The 12,807-nt window shown below is 42.6% G+C and overlaps 1 protein-coding gene across 1 annotated transcript in view; it reads left to right on the top strand.

The window, feature by feature from the left end:
* Window positions 1-12,807, top strand: part of LOC306765686 (uncharacterized protein) — a gene marked incomplete at both ends in the record, with an annotated part of 45,102 nt that overhangs the window by 26,485 nt on the left and 5,810 nt on the right. Inside the window, 4 exons of the mRNA XM_079253170.1 lie at window positions 2,052-2,222; window positions 4,012-4,185; window positions 5,909-6,082; window positions 7,715-7,876. Coding sequence (XP_079109296.1) covers window positions 2,052-2,222; window positions 4,012-4,185; window positions 5,909-6,082; window positions 7,715-7,876 — 681 coding nt within the window. The remainder of the gene's footprint in view (window positions 1-2,051; window positions 2,223-4,011; window positions 4,186-5,908; window positions 6,083-7,714; window positions 7,877-12,807) is intronic.

The raw sequence follows: 12,807 nt of genomic DNA, 5'->3' as shown, positions 1-12,807 counted from the left end.
TAGGAGATTGATGAGAATATTGGCAGAAAAATGCAGGCAGAGGGGAGAGCGATACAGCAAGTGTCTGCAAGACACAGAAGCAGGAAGTCCTTTAAAGTCTTGTTTCTGCTAGGTCGAGTTTATACTGAAATATTGTATTAAAACGATAGTCTGGTTTTATTTATCTGGTTTACATGCTGCATATCATAGCTGCTCTGAGGTGTTAACCTCTGAGTTTGGCTTTGCTGTGACCACACACAGATCCGTGCACGTACACACAGGTGAATACACTTCCACAAGCACTGCATACACGTTGGAAAAAACAGTAACCGCCATAAAATCAGACACAAATATCAGAGAATATATTAATAAACCTCTACCATGGAAGTGAATTTACTCTCCAGTGAAGAGCAGCCATAGTTTATCCTGCTGTGATGTTAGGCTGAGGACTTTGTGCACATCCCAGGAACGTGCACCGCTGAACAGGCTCGATCTACCGTTGTTGCAGGAAGTTCTGACTCTTATTACAGCTAAAACTTGATCCAATATTCTTTCTTTATTAATGATTAAGCAGCCTGACTTTGTTTATATTTACATCAAGTCTATTGAGCCTTTAAGTGAGACTGTAAATATCATGGTGAGTCACTACATGACACGTTTCCCCATCAGAGCTCATCTCATCTTCCAAAGTGACAGGATGTTACCATCAACCACTGGCCAAACGCCGGTGTCAGAGTCCAGGCTGCGACTACGACCGCGTCCCGCAGCCGTTCCAACAACCACAACATGTATCACATTATGTCTGAACACAATATTTTATCAACATAAAAACTCTTAAAAACTTCACATGCTTCAAGATTACATTAAGAATTTAGGACTTTAACATGTTTGGAACACAAACATGAATAAGTCATGGAAACTATATAAAATAAACATTAAAAAATTGTACAATGTCCCTATAGCCTTTTTTTTTTTTTTTTAGTGCTGATATGTGCTTTTATTTCTAGATTAAATTTTTGTCATGTCCTGCTCTCTGGTCTTCCCAAAAAGTCTATTTCCAGCTTAGTTTTTCAGGAACCCAGCAGCAGGAGTTCTGATGAGGACCAGAGGGCCAGACCACATTACACTGGTTTTAAAATGGCTGCATTGGCTCCCCATATGTTTCAATGTTGATTTTAAGTTTTTATTTAGTCATTTATAAATGTCTTAATGGTCTTGGGCCTTCTTATTTATCTGACCTCCTTTTAAGATATGAGTCCTGATGGACCCTGAGGTCCTCTGGTAGCGGCCTCTTACTGGTTCCTACAGAGAGAACCAAAACCTACAGCGAGGCCTCTTTTCATCACGACGCTCCCCGTCTGTGGAACAAACTGCCAGAGAAAATCAGGGCAGCTTTTTTCAGTGTTTTAGTCACCAAAGTTTATTAATTTATGTTTAGTAATTGTTTTTCATTGGTCCTAGTCTTGATTGATCTTGATAAACTTTGATAATTCCAGTGGTTTCCACATGGGAGACTCTGCACTGGGGGCGATGCCCACTCAGTCTGCAGGGTTGTTGCCATGGTAACGGCTTCTGACTGGGCGGCCACTACATTGCAGGCTTTTGGCAGTGGTGTGGATGGGGGCCCACCCCGAGTCATAATTGTTCCAATGGCAACGCCCTCTGTGGACATGGGTGGGTGGTCCCAGGAGAGAAAGGATCCCCAGCTGTGTGCCGAGCCAGATGTTCATTTATTTCTTTCTTTATTATCTGTTGGTGAAAGAGACAGGAGATATTCTTCTAGAGTTGTGTTATGCATCACAGACATGCGTGTGTGTGTGTGTGTGTGTGTGTGTGTGTGCGTGTGCGCGTGTGCGTGTGCGCGTGTGCGTGTGTAAATGGTCAAGTGTGTCCATATACTGCATTTGTAATCTTTGTTGTTTTAACAGAAGTAAAGCACATTGTGCTGCTCCAGGTATGAAAGGTGCTGTATAAATACATTTGATTTGATATGAATGGAAACTGTTGTGTTAAAACGTCCTAAATGTGACAGAAATTTAACACAAATATTTTGTTCAATTCCTTCTCTTCAGACTGAGCAGCTGTTCCCTCTCAGATGGAGGATGTTCAGCTCTGTCCTCAGTTCTCAGCTCCCAGTCCTCCAGACTGAAGGAACTGGACCTGGACCTGAGCATCCAGGACTCAGGAATGAAGAAGCTGTGTGATGGTCTGCAGAGTCCACATTGTAACCTGGAACGTCTCAGGTCAGTTTCTCTGCTGCTCTCATGGTTTTCTATGTTTCAGCTTCAAACTTTCTCTCTGTGATGCAACAATCTGGAACATTTTCTGAACTACTTTGAAATATTGTGATGAAATATGTGCAGAGTAACACATCATGCAACATGAAAGAAACATTTGTTTTATTTAGGACTTACAGCGTTGCTTCTCAAACCTTTTACAGTGTGTAATACCTGAGAAAATATCCAGGTCTCTAAGTACCATCATGACCAACCTGAACATGCAGTACTGAAGGCTTACCCTGTTAGCTATGTACACTTCACAAAGGAAGCATGTTTACTCCTAAAATGAGGATTATTTATTGATAATCGTTGCCAGCCACACATTACAAAACGGCAGCATTATAGCAGGCACTTAAACTCATCCTAACAAGGTGTGTGTACCAGCCTTTTCTAATTTAATTAAAGGCCGTGGGAGCGTAAACGGCATGTTTTCATGCACACTTCCAACAAAAGGCTTCATTAAAATAGAAATGATTTATTTTCCATTCATCAAAAACAAAAGAAAGTGAAACTAAACTTATATAAACTAAAAGTTACCAAACAGATTCTGTGTTTGATTTAATTTAACAAAAGTTAATAAAAGTAATTGAAAATGGTCAAAAACCAAAACCTTCCTAACGACAAGAAACCCGACATTGTCTGCCAAATCCCTCCATAAAACAGCGACCCGCTCCCCAGACATGACAGATGTCTAACAAAGCATCCAGTCACCAGGTGAAATGTCCACATTATCCATAACTCATTCCATAATTCATTACTGGGTAACTTAACACATAATACAGTTAATAAATGAAGTTAAATAATAACTAAGTTGTTCACTTTGGGCGTCATTGGGAAATATTTCCAGAACTGCTGTCTGAGGGAGGCGAGGTGTACAGTGATGCCGTTCCTGACACACCTTGGATTAACATGTCTCTTTGGTGACATTATTTTCAGTCTTTTCTAAGGGTACCATCATTTTATCCCCATGAGTTTATTTTTTATACAAATCTGTTGAAGCCTGGTTGAAAAGCAATGTCTGACTTTCATTGGATTCATTTTATAGATTTTTTATTATTACTTTTGTCAGATTCACATTTTTTCTGTGACCATGGTGAGTTTTTCTGTTGTTGACTGAAGGGAACCAATAATGTTGTTCATGTCTGTAATTCAATACTTACTGTGTATCATAACCATATTTATTAGCTACAGTGTGAGACATCACCCAACAGCTCCTCCTTGTCTCCCTCTGTACCTGGATAGTACCTCATAGTACCTGACATTACATGCATAGTACCTGACAGTACCTGATAGTACAAAGATAGTTCCTGATAGTACATGGATAGTACCTGGCCATACAAAGACAGTACATGCATAGTACCTGACAGTACCTAATAATACCTGAAAGTACCTGGAGGTACCTGATAGTACGTGCATAGTACCTTGGTAGTACATAGACAGTACCTGAGGTCCAGACCTCGCTGTCCTCAGTGGTATCTACACGGCCATGACAGCCAACCAGCTCTCTTTTCCCTCTTCATCATTCCAGCTCTACAGCCTCTGTAGAGATGCTAAATAAACATCAAAACATCTCTCAACCAACCAGTTTCAGTGTTCAGCTTCAATGCAGAGTGAAATAAAGAAACTAACAGCTAAAAGAAGCCAGATAAAAGTTAAAGGTACAGGAAGCGACAGCAGCAGGATGCACACAGGTTGGTCCATGTACATTTACTGTGTGGAAAACTTTCTCCATGATTTTCCTCTTTCTCTCCAGGCTGAGTGGGTGTGGTCTCTCAGAGAGAAGCTGTAAATATATGACCTCAGTTCTCAGCTCCCAGTCCTCCAGTCTGACAGAACTGGACCTGAGTAACAACAACCTGCAGGATTCAGGAGTGAAGAAGTTGTCTGGTGGACTGAAGAGTCCAAACTGCAAACTGGAAACTCTCAGGTCAGGATTCATCACACTGGGTGTTTAAAGGAGTTTTTATTCATGACTAACATGATACCTGCAGAAGCTGCTGTTGTTATTATGTGAAGCTTTCTGTGTGCTTCTGTTACACCTGTAATGACCACAGTTTAGGAATAATGTCGCAATGCTCTTTGTGCTGTTACCATGGAAACGTAATGCGCCGTTGTCAGTGTGATGGGCGGCGCCATCATCTGCTTGACTCTCTCCGTCTCTCCCCCCTGTAGGCGAAGCATCGCCCCAACGGTGCCGTCAGGTCGGGTGGGGGGGTGGGGGGGGGGGGGGGGGGTTGGGGAGCAGCTGCACTCAAACTATGAACCGTGTTTACCAAAGCAGGACTCCAAAGTTTTATTGATGTATCAGAGAACTGATTCAGACTGGGTATAAAGTGCATTCAATGTCCCCTGTAAGAGTTGAAACGGCAGAAATCTATTTCAGCATCATCAGTCGGATAAAACTAACCTGTCTCACCATGGTCTGGAACCAGCTCACGTTCACTATTAGTGGGTAAACAATCCAACGCTTGGTGAATTCTGCTTCAAAATCCGGATATAAGATGTAAAAAAGCCAGTAGCAAAAATCCCTTTTATATATATATATATATATATATATATATATATATATATATATATATATATATATATATATCCTGCTCCTTCACAGCTTTCCTCTCCTCCTGTTTTCTTGCTTTTCTTCTCCTGCTCCTCTCCTCCTCTTCATCTTCACGACCCTAACACCTTGTAACTTGAACTATTTTTGGTTATTGCTTTTCCTCCTCTTCCTCTTTTCTTGCTCCTCTCCTCCAGTCTTTTCATTTTTATTCCATTTCGTTTATCCAGTCCACTGGATTTACTGGGAAGTCCTGTGAAAAGACCGTTCCAGTAAACCAGTCCACTGGATTTACTGGGAAGTCCTGTGAAAAGACCGTTCCAGTAAACCAGTTTACTGGAGATGAATTATGGAGGGAAACAAAATGAAAGTAAATATCTACTATTTACTTACAAATAAACGGCTGGACTTTCCTGGTCAGACTGTTTTTAAAGCTTTCACCAGTCAGTCAAGCTCACCAAACATGACAACCTGCACATAATAAAACACTCATAATGTCAACATCATCCATCGTTCAGACGTGTAGGCTGGTGAGCTTTGCCTTGTTTGTAAGGGAGTAAGTCAGAGAGGAACCAAACCTGGGTAAATACTTGGTTTATAATAATAATAATAATAATATTAATAATATTGATGTTCCAACTATCCAAGACTACATCCGTAGCCTACTTACCAGGAGAGGGGCGTGTCACGTAGTCGTATTGTCTGGAGTTTCTCCTGTCTTTACGTCTATGAAATGATGTGACCAGAAACAGATTTACCTGGTCACGGCTCCTAAACGTGCTCCAACCGGCAGTAAGCAGCAGGAATCCAGCAGACATGTATTGTCAGTTCTGTGTCTGGATGGAACATTGTTTTGCACTTCCTGGCCACCGTATTGTTTCTGTATTTCTGTTTTATTAGTTTTGATTAAAATGAATTTATGGACCAGTTTAACACATTTAAAAAACAGTCAAACATGAATATCTCTATAAAGCAGGTAAAGCAGTCTGCAGTTAAACCTGCTGGTTGAACCAGGAAGTCTTTGAGTCGACGTTCAACGTTAGTTCTCATTCAATCTTCTCACATGTGTCATTTTCCTCTGGAACTTTCTCTCCAGGCTGAGTGTGTGTGGTCTCTCAGAGAGAAGCTGTGAAGATCTGTCCTCACTTCTCAGCTCCCAGTCCTCCAGTCTGACAGAACTGGACCTGAGTAACAACAACCTGCAGGATTCAGGAGTGAAGAAGTTGTCTGGTGGACTGAAGAGTCCAAACTGTAAACTGGAAACTCTCAGGTCAGGATTCATCACACTGGGTGTTTACAGGAGTTTTTATTCATGACTTACATGATACCTGCAGAAGCTGTTTGTATGAATATCTACGGTGGCCTTGAAGTGTCATTGCAGTACAAAACCACAACACTCCACAATTAGCAGCAACACAAAGGGAACAATGTGAGACGGGTCCAGTTCTTCATTCAGCTTTACTTTCACTGCAAGTCTCTCTAGGTTTTTGTGTTTTCTATTCAATTCAATTAAACTTTATTTATATAGTGTAAAAATAAAAAAAAAAAAACATAATGAATGCCAATTCATAAAAGCCTATATAAGGAAACCAACAGATTGAGTTGGAGGCTCCAACTCAATCTCCCATCCTGAGCAAGCACACTGGCGACAGTGGGAAGGAAAAAACTCCCTTTTAACAGGAAGGAAACCTCCGGCAGAACCCGGCTCAAGGACAGGCAGCCATCTGCCTCTGCTGTGTGGGGGGAAGAGGACAGAAAGACAACAGACAACAGGAACTGCTACTCCCGGCCAGGGAGACCTGCTGAGACAGGAGACATACATGTTAATGATGCAACACAGTTATTGGGGGGGATAGATCGAGACAGATAAAGAGAAAGAAGCTCAGTGTATCGGGAAATGTCCCTCAGCAGTCTAAACCTATAGCAGCATAACTAAGGGATGCTAACCATCCCTAGCTATAGGACTTATCAAAAAGATAAGTCTTCAGCCTAGTCTTAAAGGTGGGGAGGGTGTCTGCTTCCCTAACACTAACTGGGAGCTTATTCCATAAGAGAGGGGCCTGATAACCAAAGGCTCTGCCTCCTGCTCGGTTCTTTGAGACTCTAGGAACCACAAGTAAGCCTGTAGTCTGCGAACGAAGTACTCTGCTTGGTATAGGAGAAGTATATCTGAGTATCATCTGCATAACAATGAAAGTTTATTCCATGCTGTTTAATAATTTTGCCTAAAGGGAGCATATATAGCGTGAAGAGTATTGGTCCAAGTACAGAACCTTGAGGAACTCCATGACTTACTGTAGTTTGGGAGGAGGACTTGTCATTTCCATGAACAAACTGAAGTCTATCAGATAAATATGATTTAAACCAGCTTAACGCTGTACCTGTAATTCCAATCACCTGTTCTAGTCTCTGTAACAGAATGTTATGACCGACTGTATCAAATGCAGCACTAAGATCAAGCAAGATAAGTACGGACACAAGTCCTTTGTCTGAGGCCATAAGAAGGTCATTAGTAACTTTCACCAATGCTGTCTCAGTGCTATGATGAGCTCTAAATCCTGACTGAAACTCCTCGCATAAATTATTTCTGCTCAGGTGGGCATGTAGCTGAGCTGAAACTATTTTCTCCAGAATTTTGGACATCAACGGGAGATTAGATATAGGTCTATAATTTGCTATCACCTCTGGATCCAGAGATTGCTTTTTAAGTAAAGGCTTGATTCCAGCAGTTTTAAATGATTGTGGTACATATCCTGTCACTAAAGACATATTGATAAGATTTAATAGAGTTGTATCAACTAAAGGGAAAATGTCCTTAAAGAGGCTCGTTGGGAGAGGGTCTAAGATACAGGTGGATGGTTTAGATGAAGCTATTATTTTAGTTAGTTCATGTTTTCTGCAGCCTGTCAGGATGTCTGATCACAGAGGAAGGCTGTGCTTCTCTGGCCTCGGCTCTGACCTCTAACCCATCCCATCTGAAACATCTGGACCTGAGCTACAACCATCCAGGAGAGTCAGGAGTGAAGCTGCTGATGGCTGCACTGAAGGATCCACACAGACTCAGGTATGGAGAGGCTGCTGCAGCCACACCATGTCTGATAGAGGAGGAAGATCTGTACATGTTTCTCTGTCCTTCACTCAGTCTGTCTGTCGGCTTCATGATGGACATGAGTGTCAGATGATGTCTGTTTTTATGGGAGTCATTTAACTGCAATTTAGAAAAAATACAACAATAACACATAAAAATACAATGCAGATAAACTGTTAGAGACATTTGACAAATGATGAAAAGGGTCTATTGTGGGTCAAACATGGGGCTCAGGACCTTGTAGGGACAAGACATTACTCAGAATGGTCCTTGCAGTGTGAAATATTTCTGGGTTGGGGGCAACAGTCCATCATTTAGTCTGCAAGCAGGTTTTAATGTTTGAACAACATTGCAAACATGAAGCTGAGTCTCCAATGGAAAACCTTTGCTCAGGTGTAGCAGCACTCCACCTTAACTATTAGTTCCATCCAGTTAATAGATGTTGTGGGCAGAGTCCCGGCTGTTCTTACTGCATCAGTGTTTCCTGGAACGACTGAGGTTCCACCTGCATGTGTTTATTACATTACATGTGACGGCTATCAGTCACACACTAATGTATAATACAAAATCTTACTTTGTCAGAAAACTTACTTCAAAGTAATCCCACCTGCCCTGTTTCCACCAGTCTGCAGACTGGAACAGGAATATGCTGCACAATACTCTGCCATCTTCTTGTTTGGCTGCTAGCTAGGAATGCTATCAGATTAGCTTCCAGTCCAATATGGCGGCTGCATTTCTCCCTCTCCAGTAGCTAATGAAGCGTCTACAATATATTATGTCTATGCTGCTCACAACACTGACGCCTTTTAAAGATGTCCTCTGCACCGATACGCCACCACGTCCTCCAAAGCCAAGATGCTTTCATTAGCTGGACAGCGTCAGTGGAGACGGTTACAGGACAAAGTGTAAAATGTGTCAGCGAGTGTTTGCATGGCGCATGGTGGGCTGTCTGACGTCACACATCATGCATCAGGAAGGCAACGCTGCAGACACGTAAGAACACAGAAGTGACCCGGTTCTGACTGATCCAGTGTGGGACATGACGTCCTTTTAGCAGAAGATGTCAGAACATGGTGGAGCTGCTGCAGGAGACTGTTGTGCTTTGATTGTTTACTATGTTGAGTTTTTACAGTTGATTAAATGATCATTTATTTAATATACAGTAGTATTCACCCATCTAAATATTATATATGTCCATTTTAACTATAAGTCAGACTCATGGATTAACAGTTAATAAATAAATGCTGTTCAGAGAAAACTTTTCTCTTTTTAAAAGAATTTTTATTTTAATAGTTTCATTAAGTTCTCAGTTTGTTTGGATTCTAGTTTAAAAGTTCATTGTTGCTCCCTCCACACAAGCAGACCTGCTTTAGTTGCTGCTGCTGCTAGGGATGCACCGATACCAGTACCAGTATTGGTATTGGTGCATCCCTCAATTCCAAACGTGTGTACTCGTACCTGGTATTAATAAAAGTGTGCCGATACCACAACCGATACTGGTATCTGTATCGATACCAGTATCAAGCTAGCACAGATGTGTTTGATGACATGTTCCAGATGTGTTTTAAAAGAAATAAATGCCTTCAATGTTAAAATGTGACATTTTTTGTTCCACTAAAACAGTGATCCTCACTATTAATTCAACAATAAACTCAATAAACTAAGACAAAAGGAGAACCGCCAGACCCCCCAGACAAACAGCGTTCCCACGCTACGTATCCTGCTACGTTGCCAAATCAGTAACATTCAGCTTTTTAGCAAGGAATGGTTATCCTAAATGTTGCACGGAGTAATGGCATTCTTATGCAACAGTATCTGGTGAAAATACAATAATGCCTCCAGAATGTGGGCGTTTCTTTTTCATTATATATACGGAGCTACCGACGGAGCAGCTCTTTGGTGGAGTTCGCTGCAGCTGAAATCAGCCAGAACTGGCAACCCTGTCAGGGTCAGTTAGGGCCGTTAGGACAGCAAAGTTTCTGCAAGCAGCCTGCAGCTCTTGTTTGTGGAGAGAACTGCAGCGTTGAGGATCATTATGACTTGTTTAGATGCATTTTCAGACAGCCAGAGGCTGCTTCACGAGTCAGTGAGCCGCATGCGATGAGGAACACGACACTAAAAGCTGGATCTTTGTTTCAAAACCACACATTTATAGTTGTATTTAGGTAAAATGTGTCGAATCAGAATAAAACTTGTTGAAACTGTGAGATCTGTAATGTTATTATATTTGTATTGGTGAGGTAACTTCAGAAAGGATGGGTCATTTATTACAAGCTAATGAAATCTTACACAGTTATAACAGCAGTAATAACCATAGTCACAATAATGTTGACATAAACACATCTGGTATCGGTAAATATTCAAAGTTCAGATATCGGTATCGGATCGGAACTCCCAAAAAGTGGATCAGTGCATCCCTAGCTGCTGCCAAATGCTCCATCATGCAGCTTCTCAGTAACCAGCTTCACTGATTCTGCAGTTTTTTCTTCTATATTTCCCTGTTATATATTAAATATGGAAGCATGTTATTACGGCTTTATGGAGCCTAATTAACAGCACTTTATAGACACAACATAAAAGCCAGCACTGCTGTGGGAGGGGGGCCGTGGTGGTCATGGCCCCGAGGAGCTGTGGTGGCCGTCCCTTATGTCCACTTCTGAAAGTTGGCAACGCTCGTAGATGTGAAGAGAGACGTTAAAACTGTGTCACTGACCAGTCTACTGGTGCACCGGGGTGTGGACTGGCCCCCGCTGGGTGGTCAGCTGGGGGTCCCAGTCCTCTGTGGGCGCTGTGTGGGCCCCCTAACTGTGGGGTAGGGAGGTTTAGGGGCCTGTGTCCTGTCCACCCTGGGTGCCTGGTACCCGGCAGGGTCTACATCTGCCGGTCTTGGCCCCCTGGGGCTTGTGCCCACTGACTGTGGGGGGGCTCTGGCCGGGGCCTCCCTCTGCCCCCTTGTGGCCGGGCGCTGGGCTGACTTCAGGGTGGGGGGCTGGGGTCTGTGGTCGGGGTGGCTACCGTTGGGTCTCAGGGTCCTCCTGGCCTGCCTCTGACCTTTGTGCAGGCGGGGTCACATTGGCATGATGACTCTTGTGCGAACACGTTTCACTCCGTGTGTTCTGCATGTGACACAGTCACTGAGTCGTCCTGCAGGTTTACTCACTAACACACATTTTCCCTTCATTTACTTCTGTGTGTGTTTCTGCTTTTAGTTGAAATCCATTTTTCCACTTTGTTCATCTCTGGTGCTCCTTCAGTTGCTGACTTTGTCTTCCTGGGGGGGCCATGAGACGCCCTTTATGTCTCTGTACAGGTGCAGCAGATGGTCTAGAAGCTGTGATTGGATTGCAGTGTTTCCTTCCTGGTGTATTTCTGTCTCCTCTTTGTCTTCTGTTTACTTTCCTTTCTGTTCTCTTTCTATCCTTGTTCTGTCTTCTTCTCCGCTCAGGTCCAGCTGTACCATGGAAACTCAGTAAAACCAACATTTATTCTACATAAACTAATAAAATAAAAACTTAAATGATGAAGGGGATCTTTATATCTATGAAGCTCCTCTTTGCTCAGCAGAACACAGCAGCCAGACCATCATTCTGCTGCTTTCATGCTGGACAAGTTAAAAAAAACTGTCAGTGAATGAGGCCGTCAGAAAAATGAACTTCTGAACGTGACTTTTTCTTTTCTTTTTTTATAAAATCTATAGAATGAAAAGCTTTATCTGCATGACAAGCTCCTGCTTCTCACCGACAGAAAGATCCATCAAAGCTTGATCAGTTCCTAAATGTGTGATCTGGTTTTTCTGCTCTTCTTTCCAGAATTAGTGAGTTTTTTTCTCCAACCTTTCTTCCATCGGTCGGCCTCTGCTGCAGCCTCAGTCCATCATGCTGCTTTTTATTTCCACAGCCTGTATTGTTGCCTGTTGGACACATTTCACTTCAGATTCCTTCTTCTAAAGTATTTCCATCATGTTTCTGTCACTACTTTATCCTCTTAACCTGTTTGCAGGTTTATTCCTGTCAGCTAACTGATCTTTCCATCAATGTGTGCCATTATTTCAGAGCCTGCATATGAGCTCCCGTCTCGTTCACACCAGACCCTCTTCACCCCCGTTCAGTCAGTTTCTTCTCTATACATGTGCTCCCAGAAATGACAAGCTGTCACTCATTTATTTAACCTTTATTTGAACTGGTTAGTCACTGAGGTTTCCCTCATTTACAGGGACGACGAGTTTACAGCAACACATCATAAACACAGAACAATAAAATCAGAACAAATCCAGATGAAACATTTAAAATCAATAAAAGGTGGGATGATCTCCAGTCCCAGAGATTACTGAAGTGTTCCATGTATCTGGAGCGTTAAAAGAGAAGGCCCGACTCAAACAAACGGGACTTTAAAGAGGTCAGGCTACTGGAACGACTGGGATCAAACCCACAGCTCCTCTCTGGTAGGGATGAAATGTATGGAGGCAGTTTTCCAGTCAGAGCCTTAAAAATAAAAAATAGCAGTGTTTCCTGCATCTGTCACTGAGAGAGGAGCAGCCAGCCTTCTGATAGAAGAGGCAGTGGTGGGTGTCATAGCTCTCCCCGGTAAGAAATCTGAGAGCAGAGAGGTAGATGGAGTCCAGAGGTTTGAGGGTTGTTGCTGCTGCATGTCTATAGATGATGTCGCCGTAATCCAACCCTGATAAAAAGACAGGCAACTGTTTTCTTCCTGCCAGTTAGGGATAGGTATGATTTGTTCCCATACAGGAAGCCGTAGAGGGTCGTAGAGCGGAGACAAGAGCATTGACATGGTACCTAAAGGTTCATTTTTCATCTCTCCAGAGGCCGACATACTTCTATTCAGTGACTCGCTGAATGCGAGAGCCGTCCCTGCTAGATAAAAATAAAAATGTGTTGCTGCCGTCCATG

Source organism: Telmatherina bonti, assembly GCF_933228915.1.
Source record: "Telmatherina bonti genome assembly, chromosome: 14".
Taxonomy (NCBI): Eukaryota; Metazoa; Chordata; class Actinopteri; order Atheriniformes; family Telmatherinidae; genus Telmatherina; species Telmatherina bonti.
This window is presented reverse-complemented; position numbering and strand designations above follow the sequence as displayed.